This window comes from Chiloscyllium punctatum, chromosome 32 (assembly GCF_047496795.1).
Source record: "Chiloscyllium punctatum isolate Juve2018m chromosome 32, sChiPun1.3, whole genome shotgun sequence".
NCBI lineage: Eukaryota > Metazoa > Chordata > Chondrichthyes > Orectolobiformes > Hemiscylliidae > Chiloscyllium > Chiloscyllium punctatum.
This window is the reverse complement of record NC_092770.1, coordinates 72174133-72201371: the sequence shown is the minus strand read 5'-3', so window position 1 is coordinate 72201371 and position 27239 is coordinate 72174133. Positions and strand designations below refer to the sequence as shown.

At 39.1% G+C, this 27239-nt stretch overlaps 1 protein-coding gene across 3 annotated transcripts in view; it reads right to left on the bottom strand.

Moving 5' to 3' along the window:
• iqub (IQ motif and ubiquitin domain containing) overlaps positions 1-21860 on the bottom strand; it is a 52978-nt gene extending 31118 nt beyond the window's left edge. For 2 of the 3 annotated variants that reach the window (XM_072552675.1, XM_072552676.1), the window contains exons 1-7: positions 21744-21860; positions 19090-19277; positions 16791-16907; positions 14638-14781; positions 9692-9790; positions 5094-5189; positions 987-1121 (exon numbers count right to left, since the gene is read on the bottom strand). In XM_072552675.1, coding sequence (XP_072408776.1) covers positions 987-1121; positions 5094-5189; positions 9692-9790; positions 14638-14781; positions 16791-16907; positions 19090-19273 — 775 coding nt within the window. In that variant the 5' untranslated portion in view covers positions 19274-19277; positions 21744-21860. The remainder of the gene's footprint in view (positions 1-986; positions 1122-5093; positions 5190-9691; positions 9791-14637; positions 14782-16790; positions 16908-19089; positions 19278-21743) is intronic. The other variant, XM_072552677.1, reaches the window with a different exon arrangement.
• Positions 21861-27239: the final 5379 nt, after the last annotated feature.

The window sequence follows — 27239 nt, the reverse complement described above, 5'->3', positions numbered from 1 at the left end:
CCTATCCACTCCACCCTCCTCTCTGACCTATCACCTTCATCCCACCCCCATTCACCTATTGTACTCTAGGTTACTTTCTCCCCACCCCCACCCCCCCTCTCATTTATCTCTCCACTCTGCAGGCACCCTGCCTCTATTCCTGATGAAGGGCTTTTGCCCAAAACATCGATTTTCCTGCTCCTTGGATGCTGCCTGACCTGCTGTGCTTTTCCAGCATCACTCTAATCTCGACTCTGGTTTCCAGCATCAGCAGTCCTTGTTTTTACCACAAGGAAATCACGAGCAGTTGCCAATTCTGAAGTATTATTCAGCCTCTCCTCCTGCTTGCAATGCACATGAAACCTGGCTGCTAATTTATTCCAATAAACACAGAACTAGTTTTGAAAGTGCAGACCTTTGACAAACATTTCATTGATCATTATTTCCCAATGGTCAACTCTGAAGTGTGGGTGAATCAAGTGATGACCTTGTACAGTAATGATCTAAAGTTAAATCATTTGTACAAATCTCAATCATTCAAGTTTTTAAATAGTAATATCCTATGAATCAAGAGACTCAGATTAAATGTTCCCTCCTGGAGCTAATGTTTTAGTGATTTCTAATTACTGTACCAATTTCAAAACAAACAAAAATAGCACAAAACAGTGTAAACAAATCGGGACTGACAATTATTTTTGAAAAGCTTTAATCTGGTCATGTGAAGTTGCTGAGTAGAATGGGACAAAATTGGTTTACACCGATGAAGCAACTGGAGAAATGAACAAAAAAAATTAGTTTGATAATTCTGCTCCCAGACATCACCAAACATCTGATTATACAGTCAACCTGAGAATAACAGTACCTGCCAACTACATTCACTATAAAATGGTGCGGGTTTTCGCTAACTCTATAAACCATTTCAAAACATGGTAATAAAACTAACCAATTTAATATTATTTTGCTGGTTAATAAGCTGCAAATTAAAACACTTTGATTAGCAACTTTACCTGTGCCTTTGGAAACTAGTGTCTCAGTCTTTTCAGGTTCAATTTTACCATGTACTGATGCAATAGCAGCTATCTGTGCTTCTAACTTGGCTCTTAATTCCTCACAGGTTACTGCAGGTTCAGTTTCTGGTTCTTCTGCAGAGTAAAATAGAAAGTGAGAAATAAACATAGCTTAAATGAAATTAAAGGAAGGCAAAGTCAATATTTGCTGTTGTGACTAATACAAGAAACATAGACAAATACAGGGGAATCAAGGCAATCCAAATTTGCGTTCATCCTAACAGAGTTTAACATAAAAGGGCAAACAAAGTTCATGGATCTTTCAATCTTCATCCCCACAAATAATAACATACACCCGTGTTTTCCAATCCTACCATCTCTATTTATCTCTAATAACCTAACCACGCTAAGTCCAAACTCTTACATAAAAAAATAATATCGATTCAAGGCCTGTATGTCTCTAAAGTAAGTAAACCTAAACCGAGCTGTCGAACCAGTTCTGGTCATTCCCCTCTGCAGCTTTACCAAAGTTTGAAAATTCACATATTACCATTCTATGTTGTGCATTTATGAGCTCCACAATACAAAAGTATAAGACCCAAAAGAAATAGTGTTCATATCATTCAGGCTAATCTCCAAATCTGGTGTTTGGAAGTCACCAGCCTCAGACTAACTGGGTGAAAGTCAGGAAGACACAAATGTTTTAGCAGGTAAGGGTAAAGACTGGTCAGAGTTGAAAAAGCTTACTCATTTGAAGAAAAAGTTGCAACAACCCATCACTGGAGAGGGGAAGAATCAGCATGAAAACTTTGTCAGTTCAAGAGGTCATTCTTCAATTGGCATTGTATCACAAAGAGCAGTAAGCAAGATTGTTGGATTCCACAGCAAGGTGCATCTGCTGCATAATAAAGTGGTTCATTCTGCAATCCTCTGAGAAGAGAACTTCCTTCTTCTCATTCATGGCCTCCAGCAACAGATGCAGATCAGTGAGTGATAAACGTATTGTCAACCCTGAGTGCAACATCTCCAGTTCCTGCGTGCTATTTCATTTCCTTGTGTGTAGTGGCAAACATTGATCCAAAACCACAGATCTCTCTCAGAATAACCAGTGATCTCAGAGAAGGCTACCAATGAAGGGTCGAGATGAGTCCCACACTTCAGCTGATCCACTTTCATTTCTGACCACTAACTGAACAGAAAATCCACTTCCGCTTCAATTAAGACTAATGTCCACAAACGTCTGAACTTTAGTCAGTTTCCTATTGGAGGTAGGTTTTTGACATTGTTGTGAACCAGACAAACCCTCTCAAAACATTTCAAGAAGGTAGCCCAGGCCCTAACTTTGCTCGTTGTTTTAAGCAGGTGTTAAGAGGATATTCCCAGAGAGTATCAGCTGGTCAAACTACTTAGTTTAAACAAAACAGAATTTAATTACAAGATTACTGAATGAAGCACAAACAACAGAAAACAAAATACGGAATAACTTAATCTCTCTGAAAACCCAATGGATCATTCCATCTTAATGATGCTGTTCCAAATACTTGCAACAATCCCCACAAACACCCCTTGCCACATAAAGTAAAATCAAACACAGGTTTTTACAAGAAAGAAGTCAGAGACAAAGTACCAGCCTGGACCTGCTTTCTTTGGGTCCAGCAGCTTTTTCCACACTACTGCTAAAAACCAAACCAAACAAGAGAAAAGCTGAGCTAGCCACTCCCCTTTCATTGTACATGTGTTTGCTTTTAAAACTTGAAAGCCTTCTTCCCAAGGCAGTATCTGTTAGCTATTATCAAATTGGCCCTAAAACCCTTCAACCCCCAGACATTTTGAAGTCTGCGTTGTTTATGACCTCTCAAGAAAAAAAGTCAAAGACAGCATAACCTTGTTAAAGGAACAGTTTCATCACAACATACATACCAAGGACCCCTATGCCTGCCTCTGTGAATCTTGCAAAAGCATCACTGGTGGTGCTTCTCCAGTGCTTTGAGATGCTTGTTGCAGCTTACTCAAGTCTCCACATACTAGAGCCTGGAGATCATTGTTGCCATGACTTTCACCTCAGCTTTGAGGTTCTGGCTCTTAAGTACTTTTATCTTCAGTTGGTTAAAGGCTGAGCTGACCCAGTGGCAATTATGCATTTTGTCTTCTATGTCTGATGCTATTGAATAGAGGTTCTCAAGATATGTAAAATGGTTCACATGCCAAGTGGCCCATTGCACACAATTTGAAACTGTACTGTACTTTGAAACTGTATTTTAGTCATTCCTGGCATGTTCACATCACTGGTTAGACTAATATATATTACCCATTCCTACCTGCCCTTCAGAAGGTCATGGTGAACTTTTTTAAAAATTTTTGCAGTCCTTGGCAAAGGTATACCCACAATGCTGTCAAGGAGGGAGATCCAAGACCCTGACAGAGCATCAGTGAAGGAATAGTGACACATTTCGAAATGTGATGGTATGTGGCTTGGAGGTGAACTTGCAGATGATGGTGTTCTCAAATATCTGCTACCCTTATTCTTCTGCATGGTTGAGGTCCCATATTTGAGAATTTTATTTTGCAGACTTTGGCACCCTTTTCCAAGTATGTAAATTAATTTGGCAATACTGTAGCTTTTCAGTCACCGAATGTCACCTTGTCCATTCAATGTGGCCAACCTAAGTAAGCATGTTAAGCCCATTAAATAGCATTGAAACAAATAACCAATTAATCTGGAAGTCTTTGATGCTGTTTGTTGGAAATGTAATGTTGATTTAGACACTGAGAAAATCACTGTTCTTAAAAGATGCTCTGGAATCTTTAAAGTCCACTTGAACCAATTTACTTTCTGATGAAGCAGTTAACATTGGGTGGGCAGGAATAATGGAAAAATGTAAATTAATATTTTATGAGCGATAAACCACAGCTGTATAGTGACTGTACAGTGATGAGGGTGCTCACTACAGACAATGGTTTGTAACATTCACTTACAAATTTCAACTAAACATTTGAACTGTGCTATATTGCATATACTCAATTTATACAATATACCACAGTTTAACGGTGGTGTATTGCATAAATTCAACCTTCATGTAAAAGTTCATCTCATGATTTTTGGCATTAAAGAAACATAATTTCTCATATGCCTTATGCAAAAGTGGACCATAGTTTTTTTTTGGGATTAAGGCATGAAAAGTTCAGAATCAAAGGATACGTGGGGTTGGGAAGAGAGAAGCAATTGCTTTAACTGCTTTGGCTACAACTGAAAAAGCAAGAGCAAAACTAACTAAATACATCTTAATATGGATAAGAATTGCAAAAAATAAATCCAGCAATTAGAAAAGTTAAAGAAATTATTACAGTGATGGTCAGTAGCTGAGATTATAATGGATTTATTTTATTTGTTAAAATGGAGAGAATATTGTTTGGACCCTACTGCAATGTTACTGATATATCACTCAAAAACAACAGCAAAGGAAGGATATCTTTATAAAATGCAGTACAAATGCCATAGCTGCCTTAGGTTTCTTTCAGCTATACATAGTTAAATATTGAAAAGGATCAGATTTGAAAGGTCTATTTAATAAACATCGACTCCCTTTTATAATATGTTAAAAACTACTTAAATTTATTTGGCAATGCCTCAGCTCCGTAGCTACTCAAGGTCATCTTGCCCATTCAATGTGGCCCAAATCATCTATGCACGTGAAAAACATTATCCATATAAAAGTCAATCCCATGACTTTTGACAGATTGTTTCAAAAAATTAATCTTTTACATGAATCTATAGGGTGATATAGTATCTCTTCATGAAAATATAAAAATAATCTCCCATGTGTATTACTGAATGTGTACTACACCAAGTGACTAGCTGGTGTTTATGTGTTAAATCCTAGATTTTATTAAATCCTAGACTTTGTGCGTTAAATCCTAGGAAGGGCATGTTTGTTCAGCCCTCCCTTGATTTGTAGGTATCAGTTCTAATCTTCAAAGAAAGTAACTTACTTAACTGCTCGCAGTCCTTTCCCATGATTGGCAAATTTATATGTGGAAAACGAGTAATACAACATAAAGTAGCTGAAGAGCTCAACAATAGTTTGCTTCAAATTAGCATTGATTTACCTTCTGGCCACTCATTTGAGACAATCGGTGTAGGGCTCTCTGTTGTAGTACATTTCGAACAGTCCAAAATTAGAGTGTCTGATCTCACTGTCACATCTATTTGTTTCAGGGAATGCAATAGGAAAAAAGTTGTGAACACATTAACTCAAAACAAATGCTAATGAGCTAAATTGTTGTCCCAACATAGCAAACCAATGTGGTGTGATATTGTGGACACATGCTAATACAATGAGCAACAAAGTGTTTCTTCCCAAAATTCTATATCTGCTGAGCATTTCATCTCATTTGGGCTAGCTGTAGTAGGAAATTTGAAATGAAATGCTCCTTTAAAGGAAAGGAGGGAAAAGTGATTTGTGAACTACATTGTGCCACTTCTGCTTAACATTTAAGGAATATATTTATGATAAATGCAGGTTTAAAACCAACAAGATACATGGCTAAAATGGAATTATTAAACGCACAAGGGAAAACAACAAAATATTCCATAAATGTCATCAATGTATGAAAACTCAGCATTTGAAACAATTTGAATAAAGTAGAACTGATATTCACTTTTGAAAAGCTGCAATCAGGATGTGCGAAGGTTGTTTGTGGGGAGATGGAGGAAACAATTTTATAGCCTAAAGTCCATCTGGAAAAGTCAATTTTAACAATGTGTTGATAATTTTACTCTCTGACACTTCAACCATCTTAATAGAGAGGTGACTGGGGAACAAGTCAGCTACATAAGTTATAATGACTTTTATAAATACAGTAAAGGAATGAGGTTAACCAGAGAAAGAGTATGGCCCATTAGGGATGAAGAGGGTAACCTGTGCTTGAAGCCGCAGGATATTGGAAAGATGTTGAATGACTACCTGTCTTCGGTCTTCACTCGGAAAAAGGACGATGTTGGTACTAAGTTTGGAACGGTGATTGTAAGGAACTTGTACAGTTTGACATAGGAAATGGGAAGATAGTGGAGACTCTGTCAAGCTTAAAAACAGACAAATTCCCTGGTCTGGGTGAATTACATCCCAGGCAGCCGTGGGAATTGCAGGGGCTCTGGCACAAATTTCTAAATTCTCTCAGACAACAGGGGAAATGTCAGAGAGCTGGTGTGATTTTTAAGAGGGTGGTAGAGGTGAACCAGGAAATTACAGACCAGTGAGTCGCACGTCAGTGGAAGGGAAGCTATTGGAGAAAATTCGGAAGAAACAAAATAATACTCAGTTGGACAGGCATGAATTAATTAGGGATAGTCAGCATGGTTTTATCATGTCTAATAAATTTGTTAGAATCACTTGAAAACATGCTCAATGTATGGATGATGAAGTTTAGTTATGTAGCTTATATGGATTTTAGCAAAGCTTTTGACCAAGGTCCCACATGGGAGACTGATTGAGAAGGATAAAGCATGAGGAACTGCAGGAAACTTCGTAAGATGGACTAGAAACTGGCTTAGCAATAGAACATAAAGAGTAGTGGTAGAAGGCTAAATAAAAACTGAAAGAACTGCAAATGCTGTAAATCAGAAACAAAAACAGAAGTTGCTGGAAAAGCTCAGCAGGTCTGGCAGCAACTGTGAAGAGAAATCAGAGTTAACATTTCGCGTCAGGACCACAAGAATCCGTCCTGGGACCCTTATTGTTTGTTATATACATAAATGACATAGATGAAAATGGGGGTGAAATATTCAGGAAAATTGCAGATGACACCAAGATTGGTAGAGTGGTTAATAGCAAAGAAGATGGTTGTAGATTACAGGAAGCCATAGATGGACTGGTCAGATAAGCAGACCTATGGCAGATGATATTTAACCATGATAAGTGTGAGGTGATGCACTTTGGAAGAAGAAACAAGATAAGGGAGTATTTAATGAATAGCAGGACATTGGGTAGCTTAAAGGAACAGAGGGATCTTGGAGTAATTATTCACAGGATTTGAATAGGATAGTTAATAAGTCATATGGGACTTGCCTTCATCAGTCGTGGCATAGAGTATAAGAGCAAGGAAGTAATGTTGGAGTTGTGCAGAGCATTGGTCAGGCCACAACTGGAGTACTGTGTGTAGCTCTGGTCACCTCACTACAGGAAGGATGTGGCAACACTGGAGGGGTAAAGAAGATGTTCATCAGGATAGAGCCTGGGAGGGAGAAACTGATAGCTTCGATTGTTTCCTTAGACCAGAAAAGACCGAGAGGGGACATGATTGAAGTGTATAAGATCATTTGGGGTACAGACAGGAAGATTAGACAGCAGCTGCTCCCCTTGGGTTGAGGGGTCAATCACAGGTAAGGGACAAGAGTTTCAGAGAGGATTTCGGAAGAGAACTTCACTTGGCAGATGGTGTGAATCTGGACTGCACTGACTGGGAAGGTAGTGGAGTCTGGAAACCTTACAACCTTTAAAAACAATTGGATGAGTACTTCAAATATCATAACAATGAAGGATTTGGGACAAGTGCAAGAAATTGGGATTAGCACACATTTAGTGGTAAACAAGTTGCTGCAGACTTGATGGGCCACTTTTCTATGCTGTATGAATCTCTTAATATATTCTCTAATATATGAAAAATATATAAAGTATATAAATTAGAGAATAGTGTGTGCTGTGTCCAGTTCAAAAAAATTATGTTTCTAAAAACTGAACAACTTGTATTTATATAGAACCTTTTTGATAATAAAATGTCTCAAAGTGCAATATAAACAAAAAAGTATCAAAAAATAACAATCCACCCAAATATATGATAAAATGTTAAAATTCTGCAACTATTTTGAAGAATAACCATTAAAACTGAGGAATTCACATTCATTTTACTCATATTCAAATGGTATTATAAAATGCAAGCAATCTGTTAGCCAACTTTACCTCTTACTTCAGAGTTTGGAGCAAGATGTAGAAATTTGTGCCACATTATTCATGGGGTGACACTGGGGGAGCAAAGGATGGCTAGAAGGTCCAGGCCCTCATTTAAACTTCTTGGACCCTTCTCCCCAACTCACTAACAGCCAGATTAAAATATTTAAATAAGGATGTTTCTGGGCAGTGAGGTTCTTGCCTGCACTTCACTATGCCTTTATTAAAAGTTGTGCTCTGAAGGTGGGTTGGATTGAGTTTCCCTTTTTGAATGCTAAATATTCCCCCTACCTGATCATTTCAGAGTTTAAAATCTTGTCTCCACTCCCACACATCATTTTCTGCTGGTTCCCCTTTGAGATGCACTGTTTGTTAACAAGCATTTGTGCTTCTACACGCATACTTAGTTTTTTGAATATTGCAGAACATTCAATTACTAAATGTTCTTTACAGTAAAACAGTAGGAGAGATAATAACATGGTTTCAATTAAAACCAGCAAAATAATGCAATGACCATAGTTGCTAGTGAGGAACCTGAACAAATAGAGTAACTAAGGGCAATCAGGAATGTAGTATGTTCTTTCCAATAAGGGAGTTCACAGATAAATAAATATATCAAACGGACAAGTAAAGATCATGGGGGTCCATCAAGCTTTACTGTACAGACAGCTTTATGCCTTCTGATTCTATAATCACTATTATCCTAAATAATCTAACTACACTAAATCTAATCCTTTCAACATTTTAAAACTTCAATCATATCTGCTCCAAGCCTTTTTATTTTAAACCCAGATAAATAAGCCTAATCCTAGAAGCTGATAACACAAGTAGGAGTTCTAAGGTTAGGACTAATCTGATCCTTCTCTGTTTTTCCTCTAATGCTTTGATATTCACAAATTACCATTTCGGCGTGCAATATATTTTGATTACTGACAAAATAGCCTGTAAGCAGGTTTAATTGAAAATTAAAATTGTTAGCTAAATCCCTTAAACAGTTCTCATGAATCCTGAGCAGCTCTTGCACAAATATGGGCAGAAGCTTGGGAAGAGGAAGAAAAGATATTTTGTCTAAAATCTTATTTTAAGATTATAAATTAATTCATGGTATGTCACCATTGCTGACTAGGCCTGTATTTATTGCCCATCGCTAACTACCTTAGAGAGTCAACCACACTGCTATGGATCTAGAGTCACAAGGAGGCAAGACCAGGTAGGAAGGCAGGTTTCCCTTCCCTGAAGGGAATCAGATGGGTTTTTATGACAATTGTCAGTGTCTTCACCTTTAATTACCAGAATAGTAGCCTGGTTTGCTGGATTACTAGCCCAGTGTTGTTTACTATTAAGCCACTGCCTCTCCTTAAATGAATGAGTCATAGTATCATATTGCCAATGTTAGCATGTTATTCATTACCCAGCAAAGTTTTACAAATAGCCTTGATATGTATTTTGAGTTAATCTGTTTTTGGTTGCTGAAATAGATGAGGCAGGCCATGTCACTGTAAATTCACCCTCAGAAACTGCAATAAAATCTTTCCAACCCATCTGGAAAAATAACGTATGTGAAAGGAGTGGAATAAAATAATTGGAAAAAAAAGGAAAGTAAGTCATATTTTATATTCGGAAGAAATGAAGAAGTACAGCAATAGTGATTTAATAAGTGGAGCACACTATACACTCAAGCGCATAACTCTTATAAACGGTTAATAATTGAAAATGTATTAAAAGTGAATAACAAAAACATTTTGTAAAATTGTATATTACCTTCTGGCTTCATAGTTGATTGATCAGAGACAACATCTAAAGAGTTTTCTTTTCCGATTTTGCTACAGTCAATAATTATAAGCCCTTCTCTTGCCATCTCTTTTTTTGCATTCATTGGTTTGGAGGAATTCAACAGAGGAAAGAGAAGAGGTCAAATGAAAATGTTACTTGCAAGTAAATATTGATTAGACACTTTGCTGTTTGAATACAAAAGATAGTTATGAACTGGAAAATCCACTGCAAGCTAATGTGATTAGTACTTAACTGGCTGATACACTGGCCTTTTAATGAAATCATTCCTCCCATACACCACATCCAATGAAACTTGTCAAGTAATTTGGGTTTTATCTATTACAGCCAAATAGACACCAGGTTTTCTTTTGATTTAGAGGAAATGTAGGAACACCAAGAAGTCAATGAACGTGTGTCATTCTTGAATACAACTTGGGGGAATAGCTTCATGGTGTGTAAACACTTGATAAGAGAATGCTACATGTCTTCTGTCAAATGTAAAATCCCTTCCATCCCTTAAAGTTGTTCTGCTATTCAATCAGATCAGAGCTGATCTGTACCTGAAGGCAATGGACCTGTATTATCTCCTTATCATTGGGAAGATTAGTAAAGAAACTAACATTTATTGATAGACTTTAGTTTAGTCATAAACACAGAATTAATAGATTATTAACTGATCTCTACAATATTGTCTTAATCTGGTAGTACGTTTGCTCGCTGAGCTGGAAGGTTTGTTTTCAGATGTTTTGTCACCATACTAGGTAACATCATCTGTGTTCTGTAACTGATTCTGTAAGTACCACTTTAGAAATAGGTAAAGTGGGATTATGTATGAGGCTAAGCAGAGTCATATGATTTTACAGTAATTAGCTCATCATCAGTAATTTCATCACCATACTAGGCAACATGATCAGTGAGCCTCCGGTGAAGCACTGGTATTACGTTCTGCTTTCTTTTTATTTGTCTTGATCTTTTAAGGTGGCTGATATAATTTCTGGTTCTTTTTCTCAGAGGATGGTAGATGGGGTCCAAACTGATGTGTTTATTTATAGAGTCCCAGTTACAAAGAACAAAGAAAATTACAGCACTGGAACAGACCCTTCAGCCTGTGCCAATCCAGAACTTATATCTAAACCTGCCGCCTATTTAGAATGCCAAACCTCGAGCAATTCCCGTGTGTGTCTCTGTTTTGCTTGTCCTAGGATGGATGTATTGCCCCAGTTGAAGTGGTGTCCTTCTTTGTCTGTATGTAAGGATACTAGTGATAGTGGGTCATGTCTTTTTGTGGCTAGTTGGTGTTCATGTATTCTGGCGGCTAGTTTTCTGCCTGCCTATCCAACGTAGTGTTTGTTACAGTCCTTGCATGGTATTTTGTAAATGACATTTGTTTTGCTGGTTGTTTGTATATTGTCCTTTAGGTTCATATTCAAAAAGAACAGGTACCCAATAAACACAGTCCGCTGATTTCTCAACAACAAACCCATACAAGCAAACATAACACACTCAGAAACTCTAGCCACATTATCATATATCAAAGACATCTCTAAATTTAGTTCCAGACAACTCAGACCCCTTGGTATCAGGGTAGCCTACAAACCTACCAACACACTTAAATAGCAACTAATGAATCTGAAAGACCCTATACAAACAACCAGCATCACAAATGTCATTTACAATATATCATGCAAGAACTGTTACAAACAGTACATTGGATAGACAGGCAGCAACCTAGCCACCAGGATACATGGACACCAATTAGCCACAAAAAGACATGACCCACTATCACTAGTACCCTTAAGAAACAAACAAACAAGGACACCACTTCAACTGAGACAATACATCCAACCTAGGACAAGCTAAACAGAGATACGCTCGGGAATTCCTAGAGACCTGGCATTCTAACTGGAATTCCATTAATAAACACATTGATTTGCACTCCATCTATCATCCTCTGAGAAAAAGAACCAGAAATTATATCAGCCACCTTAAAAGACCAAGACAAATAAAAAGAAAGCAGGACATAACACCAGTGCTTCACCAGAGGCTCACTGGTCATGTTGCCTAGTATGGTGATGAAATGTCTGAAAGCAAAGCTTCCAGCAAGCAAACTTACAACCTGAACCTCAATCTGAGCTACAATTTTCTCAAAAATTGTATTAATCTGTTTAAGTAGAGCTAATTACTGTAAAATCATATGACCCTGCTTAGCCTCATACATAATCCCACTTTACCTATTTCTAGAGTGGTATTTACAGAATCTTACATGGTCAATCCATGCAAGATTCTGTAAATCCCACTTCAGAAATAGAACCAGTCAGACTCAAAATTGGGACACAGACAGACTTTAACCTCACACCTTTAATGCATTGTCTGAGCTGTGATGACACACTCTGTTAGAAAACCTGAAGTTACTTTGAGAATATGACTTAAAAAGAGTATTAGATTAGATTAGATTACTTACAGTGTGGAAACAGACCCTTCGGCCCAACAAGTCCACACCGCCCCGCTGAAGCGTACCCACCCATACCCCTACATTTACCCCTTACCTAACACTACAGGCAATTTAGCATGGCCAATTCACCTGACCTGCACATCTTTGGAGTGTGGGAGGAAACCGGAGCACCCGGAGGAAACCCACGCAGACACGGGGAGAATGCGCAAACTCCACACAGTCAGTCGCCTGAGGCGGGAATTGAACCCGGGTCTCCGGTGCTGTGAGGCAGCAGTGCTAACCACTGTGCCACCGTGCCGCCCACTATTAATGAACTGAAACTAACAAAATCATTCTAAAAGATGAAAGACTTTATTTAAGTTTGTTTAATATTTTTGAGCTGCATGACACTAACCTTTTGCTATAAATTCTGTGTCTTATGGTCCTGCTCCGCAGCCACTTGATGAAGGAGCAGTACTTCGAAACCTACTGCTTCCAAATAAACCTTTTGGACTATAACCTGATGTTGTGTGATTTTTAATCTTGAATCATGATTACAAAAGCCTCCTTTTTCAAGACTATAAATTTCAAATTAACAACTTCATATTGGTATTTGAATCTGAATGATAAGACCCCTAAAACTTACAAAATTGGTGACCCTAATGTGGTTGAGACTGAACAGGAACACTCAGTGTGTGTAAAAAAAAGGAACCTAGCGAATCTGCCAGGCTAACAGTGCCATTGAAAACATCATACGTGAAGGATGTGGGGTCATTGAGAATCCACCAGTGACCCTCAGACACGAATATTGGCACTGAGACTCAGACACTGGCAAGGAAGTCAGTTAAAGTGGTCTCTTCTCTGTGCCAAGTTAGGCTGGACAAGATGACTAGCAAAGAAGTCGAAACACTGCTCACAGAATAGTTGGATAAAGGGGACTCGGTCTTGTTTAAAGAGACAGTTATGTTTGTCCAGATATGGAATTTACCGGCATCCCTGGTACTCACACCATCCTCAAAAGACTATTATGCACACAGACAAGTCTGGAGCTGCCGCGTACTGTCCCTGACATTCGTCCTTGACATAGCAATAAGGAAAACAGGTGTCTCACTTTGTGGGCAAAGACCTGGAGGCCCTGCTAGCTGAGGTGGCGCAAAGACAGAACTTCCTTTTCCCCAAGGATCAGTAGTAGAAATCACAAAACCAGCCCATGCCAGCCTGGTCTCAGCTGTCCAGAGAAACATACACCAGGATGTAGGATGTTGAATGACCTTCTCTACTTTGCCAGTATTAACTATCACTATCTCCGATCCTTCATACTCACTCCATCTCTGCTACTCTACTGACCTCCCAATAAAGCTCATGGTCAGTTAAGTGGTGAGGTGCTTGACATTCAACTCCTCAGCCCTAATGTGGAGAGCGCCCTGACTTTTTCTTTACTCATTCATGGGATGAGGGCATCGCTGGCTAGGTAAACATTTACTGCCCAACCCAGAGGGCAGTTATGAATCAACCACTTTGCTGGAGTCACATGTAGTCCAGATCAGGTAAGGATGGCAGTTTCCTTCCCTAAAGGACATTAGGGATCCAGATGAGCTTTTCCTGACCATCGACAATGGTTTTGCCGTCGTCATTAGACTCTTAATTCTAGATTTTCATTTAAATTTGTGTGCTGGGCCAACCGAGCAAAAGTTGTCTCCCTTGACTTGATGGAGACATGCTAACAGTCAGGACAAGCTTCTTTCTTTTATGTCAGCGCTAAATGGCAAGGCAAGATAAAAGTAATATGGCGTCTTTGGTTGAGGGGGGTGAGACAAGGCAAAGCTTTTCAAAATAGGAGCTTTGTGAGCATCTATGTAGGCTCAGAGTGACTATGCACTCTGACGGTAAACAAAGAGCCCATGGAGATGCAGCTTGATCCAGTTCATCAGTGAGTTGGGTGCATGTCACTGAGCACACAGTGCCTTTGCTGTAACATTATAATGATAGTTGCTGTGCATCCCAAGATTCAATACTGAAGTGTAGAATCATCCTGTAAGTGGGTTGGAGATGTGCCTGAAGCTTCTTACAGCGTGGCACATATCAGATGCCCTTGTCTGTGAACACAGAGTGTGGCAGGTGCCCATTGAGCATACCCTGACATGTTGGTGCCCGGTGTCCAACATGGAGGTTCTTTGGAGCAGGAGGTGAGCTGCATTTACCAGATTTAGGTACCATGTCAAGATTTTTCAATGTCCAGCTTGTTTGGCACATTTAGTAACATTGAAAGTTGAAGGGTAAGGAGGTGAGTTACGCCATCAATAAGTTATTTAACAAGCTTTAATCACTGCCAATAGGCAACTTATTGTTGCTTAGTGAGAATCTCGCTATAGCATTTATGAAAAGCATACATGATGGAGCAAGATGCTCTCAATGTCAAGATAAGCCTTGCCAAACATCACATAAGATTCAGACCCCATAAGACTCTGCCACATATTACAATCTGTGAAAGTGTCAACATTACCTGGTTTGCTCAGGTCAGCACCACCTGTTGACACCGTCTCTTCTGTTGTAACATCCTTTTCTACCACCATTTCAACAGTTGTGACGTCGTCAATTGGATTTTCCCCAACCTTTTGTTCTGGGGATTCAGGATTTTCTGCTTCAACTGAATGAGAATAAATAGGATGCAATACAAATAGAATAAATGCTTGAGCATTGAAATTCATTGAGATAAAACATAATCTAACTAAATAAATAGCATGCTGAGTAATTGAGCATGTTATCACAAAATTTACAAGATTATACACTTCCCTATAGAATTGTAGAATTCATATGTGTACAAATCTCATCTTGCTGATTTTTCACTTAAAGTGGGGGCAAAAGAATCAGCTGGATTTACTTTTATGTGCATCTTACTTTCCAACTACGAAAACAAAGCAAGTGATCTTGCTTTAATGTCAAATAAGATAAAGTGCCTATCCCTATTCCCCTCTACTCTTACTCTCCTTACTGGCTCTTTCAGTACCAGTGCCTTGCCATTCCTTTTGTCCTACCTTCAACCTTCCTGGAATGAATTTGGATGGGGGAGGTCAAAGGCTGGGAAGTAAATTGTTTAACAATATCAATTTGAAAGAAACCTAAGATTATTATGAACAGTTAATGGGCATGGACATCCAGATTGAGTATTCTGAAGGCATCTTTGCCAGACTGCCCACCCTGTAGTCTTCAGAGATTCCAGGACTTGCCTGCTTGCGCTTCCTACTGCACTGAGGCCCACACACCCATCACTCTCATGCCATCATGGTTCCCTGCTACCAATATAATTTGAGCGAAATTCACATATGGTAAATCACCACGACTCCATATTTCTTTACCTTAATCTTTACAATCTATATACTCCTGCCATATACTCTTCCTTAAAATAAAACAAAGAACTACTAATACTGGAAATCTGAAACAAAAAGAGAAATTGCTGAGGAAACTTAGCAGATTTGGCAGCATCTATGGAAAGAAAGCAGAGGGGCATGGTGGCTCAGTGGTTAGCACAGCTGCCTCACAGTGCCAGGGATTCGATTCCACTCCCAGGCAACTGTCTGCATGGATTTTGAACGTTCTCCCTGTGTCTGTGTGGGTTTTCCGCCGGGAGCTCTGGTTTCTTCTCCAAAGATGTGCTATTGGCTATGCTAAATTATCCACAATGTTCAGGGTTGTGTAGGTTAGGAGTGTTAGCTATCAGAAGTGTAGAGTAAGGGATGGATCTAAGTGGGGTGTGCTTTGGAAGGTGGGTGTGGACCTGTTGAGCTGAATGGCCTTTTTCCACACTATAGGGATTCTTTGGATTAATGTTTTGAGTCCGGTGATCCTTTTCCAGAACAGATTCTTCTGAAGAAAGTTTATTGGAGTCGATGCAATAACTGCTTTCTCTCCACAGAAGCCGCCAGACATGCTGTGCTCCTCCAGCAATTTCTGTTTCTCTTTTTACTTTGTATATGCTCTTCCTTGTTACTGTGAAGTTACTTCTTGTCCTTTGGTTTCTTTTCTACCATAGAATGTTAATTTTTCAGTCATAATATTTGTACCCTCTACAATTTTCACAAGACGATTTTGCTATTTTCCTTATTACCTTAAAGGACTTCTAAATGCCCATCTCTTTAAACATGACTGAAAGCTATTTCCCCCTCAATTTAAATAAAAATAATGGAATGATAGCAGCAAAATCAATTGACAACGATTGCACAATCATATCTCCATTCAGAATTGTATATTTGCAACCACAATACTACATTAGCTTTCCAGGTTGGTCATTTTCTTTTTGATGGGGGATGCTGCACGAGAAGAAAGGTCTATGATCTTCCAAAAGTTTAGTGAGCTATTTTGAGATGCACTTGAGCATTGACTGCAGATAGTTATGATGTAATAAGGAGAATAACGTGGAAACAACACATCTCTCCACTTTTGAATAGGGCATGAAGAAAGATATGTGGAGTCCTAAAGAATGCTGTTGAAAAATTACAAAAAAAGTGAGAAAATATTAATGTTAATAGATATAATAACATTACCTGCCATTTGTGCCAACACATTCATAGTTTTTAAACTGAAATTTCACCAGTAGTTTCAAAAATAAGACTTCAGTAGTTAATGAACACTTTTTGTTCTAGTAGCAATCAACAATACCTGTTGGATCGATAACTTCAGGACTCTCCATTGATATAATTTCTTCTGATGTTTTATTTACTGTTTCTTCATCAATCAAAGTAGCTGCAGATACTGAAGTTGTTCCTGCATCATTATCTGCAAATTCAGAACTTTCTATTGAAACAGGCAATGTAATATCCAGTATGAAAAGGAGAAACAAAATAGGTTATCATACATACAGATAGGGTAGGAAGAAAATGATCTAGTGCCACAGTAGGTTAGCATGTAATTAGATTGTGTGCATGGTATTAGATGGAATGACACAATATGTTAGGACTCAAATTCACTATTTCTTTGAATGCTTAATCTCAGGATCGATGTATTTAGCCTTTCAGCTGAAATTCTTGGTTTGGCAAAAATGAGATATTCATGGTATGGAAATTTTCATCTATCATTTAAATATTGCATTTGGGGAATTCCATCTGTTTTGAACTAGATATTTCCTTAAATTCATTGTTCAAGGTCACTCCAGCATATTCATTTATGATCCAAGTTGCTTATTTGTTCTGTGCAATGTAATTAATAGCATGATACAGAGAATTAAGCAAAGACTGCTTGCTTCTTAACTATGGCCATTGAATATGACATAAATTATGTTCTCCCCTCGCCCTTTATAAGTTGTAGATTAATACAAATTCTATTGAGATGAGTCTTAACTTTTTGATTCAAAATTGATTTATATTAAATACACAAATAGAGCAAAAACACAATTTCCAAAGTGAAAGCATGAATATCCTTGGGGACCTTTGCGTATGAAAACAAAAATAAAATTTGCATTTTCTTTGAGCATATCAAATGGTTTTAAGACAGATGGATATTCATTCTAGTTGATTATTTGATGCTTTGCCAATCCAGGCTTTTTAATTAGTTTAAAAAGTATTAAAAATAGCCAGAGACAGGCAGACTTTGTCAACAGTTCATCTAAATCTGTGTGGGAGAGAGGCCTGGCCACTGGCCTGTTGTGTAAAGTGGATCCCAATCAACAAATGGCATACTTAATTTAGCAAAGAATTCATAAATAATTTTCCTTCAAAGCTACACTCTAAGAAGAGAACTCCAGTCTATGATTAGGCAGCTCAAAAGAAATCTTCCACTCTGGCAATGAGAAAAGAGTTGCAGATTGGACCATCACAAGAAGCCATCTTAATGAGAAAATTGAGAAAAAAAAGTAACAACTTGCCCTCTTGAACTAACTGACACTTCAAATTACTATATTTTCCATTTCTCCATTTTTAGTTCCAAAGTGTAACACTTCTCATCTTTTCTATATTGAACTCTCTGCTAACTACTAGTTTATCAATGTGTTCCTAGTGTTTCCATAGCATTTCTCACAGCATCACCACCAGAAATTTGCAGAACAACAAACTTTGATATTTCGCCATTTAGTTGGGCAGATGTGTTTCCTTTAAATGCAACTGAAATAGGACAGCTTTTCATATTAGCTAATCTTTAAGCCTTGAAACAATAAAAAGCCACAAACCTACTGCAGCTGATGAAAACAAATGTAAGCCACATTACTCTGTCTATCAAAAAAATCCTATGAAAAAGCTATTCAATAATTTCCCCAATTGAAATGCACCTTTTTCACATAGCCATCCTTTATGGGTTACATACATCTGCTGTAGGATGGGAAATGTGTAATTGTTTCTACCAGGAAAAGACATATTGTATCAAATGGCCAAAGGTAAAGGGAAATTAATTGACAAAGGAAAATGAGTACTCATATCAATTTGAAAAAGATAATTTGTTACAATTCCAATATCAAACTTATCATGAAGACATCAGCAATTATAGTATTAATAATCAATATAGTGCATAAAGTTAAATAAATCAGTAGTATTCTATCATAGGACTCTAAGTTAAATTTCTTTAGCATTCTTAGCCGAACTGAAGCGTACATATTTGCAAGCGTACATATTTGCATCAATGATTAGTTAGGCTATAGATGGGTTATATGGGAGTCATTTATTTCTATTGCAGTAGCATTACTAAGGAGGAAAAAAAACAGGAAAGTTCAGACAAAATGGCAAACAATCTATACGTTGCCTGATGTAGAAATATAAGAAGTGAAGTAGTGCATTTGGTCTTGACAGCTTGTTAGCTGTGGAAAATGTAGCCTCTTTGCAATCTGATTCCCAACTTCACAAATATACATCCCACGTTTAAAGACTTCAATTGATTCTACACAGCAGGAACATAACACAGTTTATTATCCCAGAATATTGCCCAAGTAAGATTTTAGACGTAAATACTAGTTATGTTTAAAATACGATTTTACCTGAAGGTAACTGAACAATGTATTCTGCAGATTTTGTATCATCTACTTCACCTGCAGGCTCTTCAGGATGACCCTCATCTGACACTTCATGAATTTCTATGGCATGGTCAGAAGTGTGCTCCTCTTGCTCAGATGCAATGTTTTGTTCTTCAGTCTTCTGGTTGCGGTCTTCATTTTCTGCCATTTGTCTGCACAAAATAGAAAGACACCTTATATAGTACTAAGTTCAGCCTGATTATGTTTTTAAAAAATAATTTCATGATATGGGCACTTCTATTTGCTCATCCTTAGTTTCTTTGAGAAATTGTGGGGAGGTATTTTCTGAAATTATTGTAGTCAATATGACGCAGATACTCCACAGTGCTTTGAGGGATGAAGTCCCAGAATGTATTGCACTGTAATGTTTTATGTTTTAACTCTGGTCCAGTAATTGTGCAGGAACAGCATGATATTTCTGAGTCAGGATGACATATGACTCATAGCTGAACCTATAGGTAATGATGTTGCATGTTTCTTTTGTGGTAGAGTTTGCAGGTTTGGATTTTCCTGTTGACGAAGCTTCAGGGAGTTACTGAAGTGCAGGTCATAGATGGTTGACTCTACAACTACAGTCTGTCACTGGTGGAAGAAATGAATTTTTAAGTTGGTGGATGTGGTATAATGCATGGGAATGCTTTGTTCTGGATGATGTCAAGCTTTTGTGGGAGATGCACTCATCCATTTTACTCCTGACTTATCCTGCCACTTGTCAATAAACTCGTCAATTCATTGAAATATCTTTAAGATATAGGAAATAGGAATAACCAGTCCAGACTTCTTTAATAATTTATTTCCACTGAAATAAATCCTGAAAAGGTTTATTTCTGGTATGAGTCAAAATACAAAAGGACTATAATTCGAAACTGCTTCATTTACTCTGAGCAATTAGGCATTGGTAATAAATGCTGACTGAGCCAGTGACACCCACATCCAATGAATGAATTTAAAAAGAAAGTCAGGAGTTTGATGTAATATTCTCCACTTGCTTGGATGGGTACAGATTCAAAAACACTCAAAGACTTAGCACTATCAAGGACAAAGCAGCCTATTGACTGGCACCCCATCTACCACATTCAACATCCACTCCCTTCACCGCTGTTGCACAATAGCAGCAATATGTATCATCTAAAAGCAGAACTCATCAAGCAACTTCAAAACCTCTAGGCTCAACCACCTAGAATGGCTAATGCATGTAAATAACACCACCTGTATGTGCCACACCCCATCCTGTCTTGGAACTAAAGTAGCTGTTCTAATATTGCCACTGTTTCAAAGTCCTGGAACTCCCTTTCGAACGGTATTGTGGATGGCACAACACCCCAAAGAGTGTAAAGGCTCAACAAAGTAGCTCAGCACCTTCTCCATTACAAATAAGAATAGGTAATAAATTATGGCCAAGCCAACACCACCCACGTCCCCTGAACTAATTTTTTTAAAAGTCCATGGTACTTTTACAGTAATTTTTTTCTCTATTCCCCTTCAGGTTTTGACATCTTTCCTAAAGCTTAGCGCTAGAATTGTGCTTATACTTTACCTGGTCACTTACTTACAATTTATAATGATTTAACCTAAGTTTTTGACGTATTCTATTCCATGGCCAACCTACACTTATTTTTAGTAACCTTCCCAAATTGTCCTCCTTCTGAGATTTATTTATGTACACTCCTATTTCCCCTTTAAAATTAAGTTTGTTTTATGGCCTCTCCTAATTCTTCCTATAAAATAGCATTACCTCTCATTCTCCTATCTTACACTGCATATTCTCTGTGCCTTACCAGTTCATTAGTCCATCTGTGACCTCCTGAAGTTACTATTCTCCTCACTGCTCACTACATCTCAGAGTTCCAGCAACTGGCACATTTAAAAATTATGCCCTGTGTATTAAAGTCCAGGCTATCAATAAATATTGAAGAATCATTGTTCTAGTAATAAGTGCTCAGGGATGCAAGTGTATACATCACTTCAGAGTGAAAAATAACAGACTGCCACTACTCTCTGCTTTTGGACTCTTAGCACATTTCATACTTTATTCAACAGGAAGAGGAAAAATTAGTTCAGTAAGAGAACAGCCTAATGCCAGAACTTGATGTTATGTGTCTGAGATTCTCATAAACAAGTTGAATTCCAGAAGGCCCTAGAGGTTTAATTTCAGAGTTCACTTGAGAGCGGATGCCTGCAAAGTTGTCAAACAAAGACAGAGCTAACTTGGATATTTACGTAGTTGGTTTTAAAATAATTTATATTAACTTTTAGAATGCTCAATTAAGGATAAAAGTGGACTAAGAACTGAGCACATATTTCCAGGTACGTGATCTCATGAGGGTCTCTGTCCTGAGTTGGGGATACCCCAGGGACCCTCAAGGGGCTCTCCCCAGCTCAGGGACATCCCACAGAGCCCCGAAGGTCTCAGCTCTGGGTCAAGGAGGACTCTGTCCCAGGGAGCCCCAAGGGTCTCTGCCGAGGGTCAGGGATACCCCAGTGACCCTCGAGGATCTCTGAGCTGGGTAAGGGAGATCCCACAGAGACCCGAGGGTCCCCGTCCCGGGACAGTGCTGTCTCTGAGAGGAGCCGAGCCGAGCCTTAAAGAGTGAGCAGAAAGCATAGAGGAAGTGGACCTGATTGCACTGCTGGGCCGTGTCGGGTTGTGATCTCCGGTTGCTGCCTCCTGCTCTCCCCGCTCCGGTCCCGGGCACGGCTGTTGACAGCGGAGTCATGGCAACCGCATCGGCAGCACTGCGCCTGCGCCAGGATACTGCGCATGCGCCTCTCCACCACCTTCCCCATTGTGACGGGTCACGTGTCTGCAGTGTGACCTCACTCAGGAGGAGGAGGGCCTGAGGACATAGGGAACACAGTGAGGGTCAGGGAACACAGTGAAGGTTAGACAACATAGTGAGGGCCTGAGTGCAGGAGAACCTAACAAACACTAAATTACACTTCCAACGCATTTTAACCAGTCAATTTCATACCCAAGACAGAAATGAACTTCAGATTTGCACTTTAAGCCAATGCTCTGCAGTCTGGCTTACTTATGACTCCAGTGCTGCAGCAAGAGCTTGACTCTGAACTGCCCCTTGCAATAGCCTTACAGTATAATCAGTTCAAGGCCAGCTCGGCAAGGGCAACAACTATTAACCTTCCTAGTGACTGCCACATTCATTCAGAAGAATTTAGATCAGAGCGGTACTGGAAAAATCACAGCCAGTCAGGCAGCATCCGAGGAGGAGGAAAAAAAAATCGACGTTTCGGGCAAAAGCTATTCCTGATGAAGGGCTTTTTGCCCGAAACGTCAATTTTCCTGCTCCTCGGATGCTGCCTGACCTGCTGTGCTTTTCCAGCACCACTCTGATCTAAACTCTGGTTTCCAGCATCTGCAGTCGTCACTTTTGCCACTTTCATTCAGAATAAAGGAAAAAAAACTGCATTTTGTTTTTCACTTAAGATGTATTCCTTAATGTCAGCTGTGTAGCTGTGTTTCTGATATTTTGAAAAACAGTTCTATTTTGTGAATTTGCATCTCGATTATACTGTTTTAAGGGCAGTACAAGACCTAATAAAACTGAATATACATAAATGTTTGAAAGGTGTGGTATGTTGTTGAAACGTTAAAGAAAATTACATAAAACATTGGCTTTGTCAAGACAGGTATTACAAACAAAAAGTCATGCAAAACATTTAAAAATCTCTAAGATAATAGTGAGTTTTGAGAAGATTTGAGGTTCTGGATGTAAGTTGGCGCACAGAGCTAGTAGGTTCATTTTCAGACAATTTGTCACCATACTCGGTAACATCATCAGTGAGCCTCTGGATGAAGCACTGGTGATATGGTCTGTTTTTTATTTATGTGTTTAGGTTTCCTTGGGACACTGATGTCATTTCCTCATTTTTTTTTCTCAGGGATGGTAAATGGGATCCAAGTCAATGTGTTTGTTAAGGGAGTTCCAGTAGGATTGCTATGCTCCTAGGAATTCTCATGCATCTCTGTTTGGCTTGTCCCAGGAAGGGTCACAGGCAAGCCAAACAGAGACATGCATGAGAATTCCTAGAAGCATGGCATTCCAATCAGAATTCTATAAACATACACATTAACTTGGATCCCGTTTACCACTTCCTGAGAAAAAGAACAGGAAATGGCATGCCACAGGAAATGATGTCACTGACCAAGGAAACCTACACACATAAAAAGTGGGCCATACAACCAATGCTTCATCAGAGGCTCACTGATTATGTTACCTAGTGTGGTGACAACTGAAAACTAATCTCTGAGATAATTTTGAGCACTACATTTCAAAAGGATCACTACTCTCTGGAACAGTTATAAAGGAGCATGTTTTCCAAGGTGATGCTGGGAATGAGGGAGCTATGTGACAAGCCTCTAGAAGCTATAATTGTGCTCCTGACAGCAAAAAGACCACAAAACGATCAGGAATTTTGTTAGAGTAAATAGGAAGAATCCATTCTTCTGTCAAATGTTTTAGTAACTTGATTGCTTGAGGTAAAACAAATCGATAAATAAGCCAGGTTACTAATATTGGGAATATGCTACCTGAAAGAGTGGTGGAATCTCATTGCAAGTTTATACTTTTATTACAGCTTAGTCTCCATGGGGTATTATAAAAGTGTTGTATAGTCAATTAATTAGTTTTGAAGTACACTCATTTATAGAAGTAAAGACAGTTGCAATCTGGACACAAGAATTCAACATAGTAATTTCACAGCAAATGGACTTAATGCAACAGAGGTAAAACTGATTCACGAACACTGCTTTGATCATCAATAAAAACAGCCTTTTGCAGAAGGTGGCAAATAGTATGGATTAACCCTAAATCAAGGGTGATCTGAATATAGTTAGGGGACTGGTCCAGTCCAACATTTCCCAACATCATGCCCTTATAGTTCTTTCTTTACTGTATACTGTAATGTTCTGGAGCCTATTTAAAGTTCTTAAGGAGTCAGAAAACTAAGCTTGGTTTGCATTCAACTTCAAGTATTCTTTCACTCATGAATGAGTGAATCATGGAACTTTACAATGTTGATAGCTAATAAATGTCTGCAGCTTTTTAGGAACTTATTTAAATACAGCAGTCCAGGCTTCCTGAAAATTCAACCAACCAAAGCAGTGAACAACCGAATCACAGAGAACAGGAAATTTTCAGGTTTGGCACCCTTATCTGTGCAAACAGTAACTGAATGGCCTCCTATTTGGTGGTTTTGTAAGTAGTATGGCTGCTGTCACTGGATTTTAGCCAGAGAAAATAAGGAAATAGTGTAACAATGCATTTGTTCCTACAGATCAAAATTACCATACGTACTCGAGTAATAGTCAAATTTTTTAAACTACTTTTCGGGTTAAATTTGTGTGGTCAACTAGTAAATAGGTACTACTTTTGGGTGGCTGAAATTCATACCATATCATTAGTAGAAACCCAACTGATCTCTAAACAAATAAAGTAAAAAAACCAAATTACACTAATTCTGAAAATCCAGAGTGGAGCGGTACAGCTGGCACACTGACTCAGAACAAAGAATACTACAGTGTAGTACAGGCCCTTCGACCCTCAATGTTGCGCCTACCTGTGGAACCAATCTGAAGCTCATCTAACCTACATTATTCCATTTTCATCCATTTGTTTATCCAATGACCACTTAAATGCCCTTAAAGTCTACTACTGTTGCAGTCAGGGTGTTCCACACCACTACTACTGAGTAAAGAAACTACCTCGGACATCTGTCCTGTATCTATCACCCCACCCACCCCCTCCCCCATTTTAAAGCGATATCACCTTGTGCTTGCCATCGCCATCCGAGGAAAAAGGCTCTCACTGTCCACCCTCTCTAACCCTCTGATTATCGTATATATCTCAATTAAGTCACCTCTCAACCATCTTCTCTCTAATGAAAACAGCCTCAAGTCCATCAGCCTCTCCTCATAAGACCTTCCCTCCATACCAGGCAACATCCTGGTAAATATCCTCCAAAGCCTTTCCAACAATTCCACATCCTTCTTACAATGCGGTGACCAAAATTGTACACAATACTCCAAGTGTGGCTGCACCAGAGTTTTGTACAGCTGCAATTTGACCTCATGGCTCCAAAACTCAATCCCTCTACCAATGAAAGCTAACACACCATATATATCTTCTTAACAACCCTATCAACCTGGGTGGCAACTTTCAGGGATCTACGTACATGGACACATATCTCTCTGCTCATATACACTACCAAGAATTTTACCATTAGCCCAGTATTCTGCACTCTGGTTGCTCCTTCCAAAATGAATCACCTCACACTTTTTCCGCATTAAACTCCATTTGCCACCCCTGAGACCAGCTCTGCAGCTTATCTATGTTCCGCTGTAACTTGCAATATTCTTCAGCACTATCCACAACTCCACTGACCTTAGTGTCATCCACAAATTTACTAACCCATCCTTCTATGCCCACATCCAGGTCACATAGAAAAATGACAAACTGCAGTGGCCCCAAAACAGATCCTTGTGGTGCACCACTTGTAACTGAACTCCAGAATGAACATTTCCCATCAACCACCATCCTCTGCCTTCTTTCAGCTAGCCAATTTCTGATCCAAACCTCTAAATCACCCTAAAGTCTCACACCTCCATATATTGGACAATAGCCTATCATGGGGAACCTTATCAAGCACCTTACTGAAATCCATTTACACATCAACCACTTTACCTTCATCCACCTCTTTGGTCACCTTCTCAAAGAACTCAATCAGGTTTGTGCCTCACAACCTACCCTTCACAAAACCGTGTTGACTATCCCTAATCAACTTATTCCTTTCTAGATTATATATCCTCTCTCTTATAGCTTTTTCCAAGATTTTACCCACTGGTAAGGCTCACTGGTCTATAATTACCAGGGTTGTCTCTACTTCCTCTTTTTGAACAAGGGGACAAGCTTTGCTATCCTCCAGTCTTCAGGCACTATTCCTGTAGTCTCTTAAAATGTTGACCTGTTATGTGAAGAACTGGGGTCAACTTTTACACAAGATATGGAAAATTCCAAATTTTTTGGCTGAAAAGAGGGTTGACTTTTATATGAGATTGGCTATTATTCGAGTATATACAGTAATTGAGACATTTTCAGAATTATCCCAGTACACTAATGTCCTTTAGGGAAGAAAACTACCATCCTTAACTAATCTGGCCTACATGCAACTCCAGACCCACGTGGTTGACCCTTAACCACCCTCCTGGTAATTAAGAGTTCGGCAATAAATGCTGGCCTGTGAATAAGAAAAAAGGTACCCAATTTTCCCTGAGATGTGATGGCTGACAGTTAACTTCTAAGAACATGGGATAACTGCCTAAAACAGGCTGACTCCTTAAAACAGAGAGACAAAAAAAAACTGTAGACGCTGGAATCCAAGATAGACAAGGAGGAGGCTGGAAAAAGACACAAAGCCAAGCGGCATCAGGAGGCGGAGAAGTCAATGTTTCAGGTGTAATTCTTCTTCCAGACTGAGGGTAGGTGTCAGGTGGGCTGTAGATAAAGACGGGGGGGGGGGGGGGCAGTGGGAGGGCAGGGTGGTGAGGTGGGGATAGGTGAACACAGGCAGAAGGTACGACTTGCTTGGTTGATGGGAGGAATGAATCCAGTTTGTTGCCAGAAAGAAGCATCGATGAGAGGCATGGAAGGAAGGGGGAGGGGCTGGGAAGGGAATCAAGTAATGGGAAGAAGGGTTATTTAAAATTAGAGGGTTTAAATGTTGTTGTTCCTCCAGTTTGTGTCTGATTCATTGCAGCAATGGAGGAGGCCAACAATGGTCATGTCGGAAAGGGAATGGGAAGGAGAATTAAAATGGGCGGTGACTGGGTGAGATGCTCAGCGAGATGTGCCCTTTGTTTACGTTTGGTCTCCCCAATGTAGAGAAGACAAAATCAGGAGCACCAGATACAGTAAATTAGAGGTTCACCTGCTTCTCCTCTAACCTATGTCATCTGGATGAACTGTTTGGGGCCCTGGGTAGAGGTGAGGGGATAGGCGTGCCGACATTTTTTTCTCATTAAACTACTTAAACATGCTCATCGGAGCCTAACACTCAACGGAAGGACATGTTTTTCTTTGGTTTACATTTACTTCAAT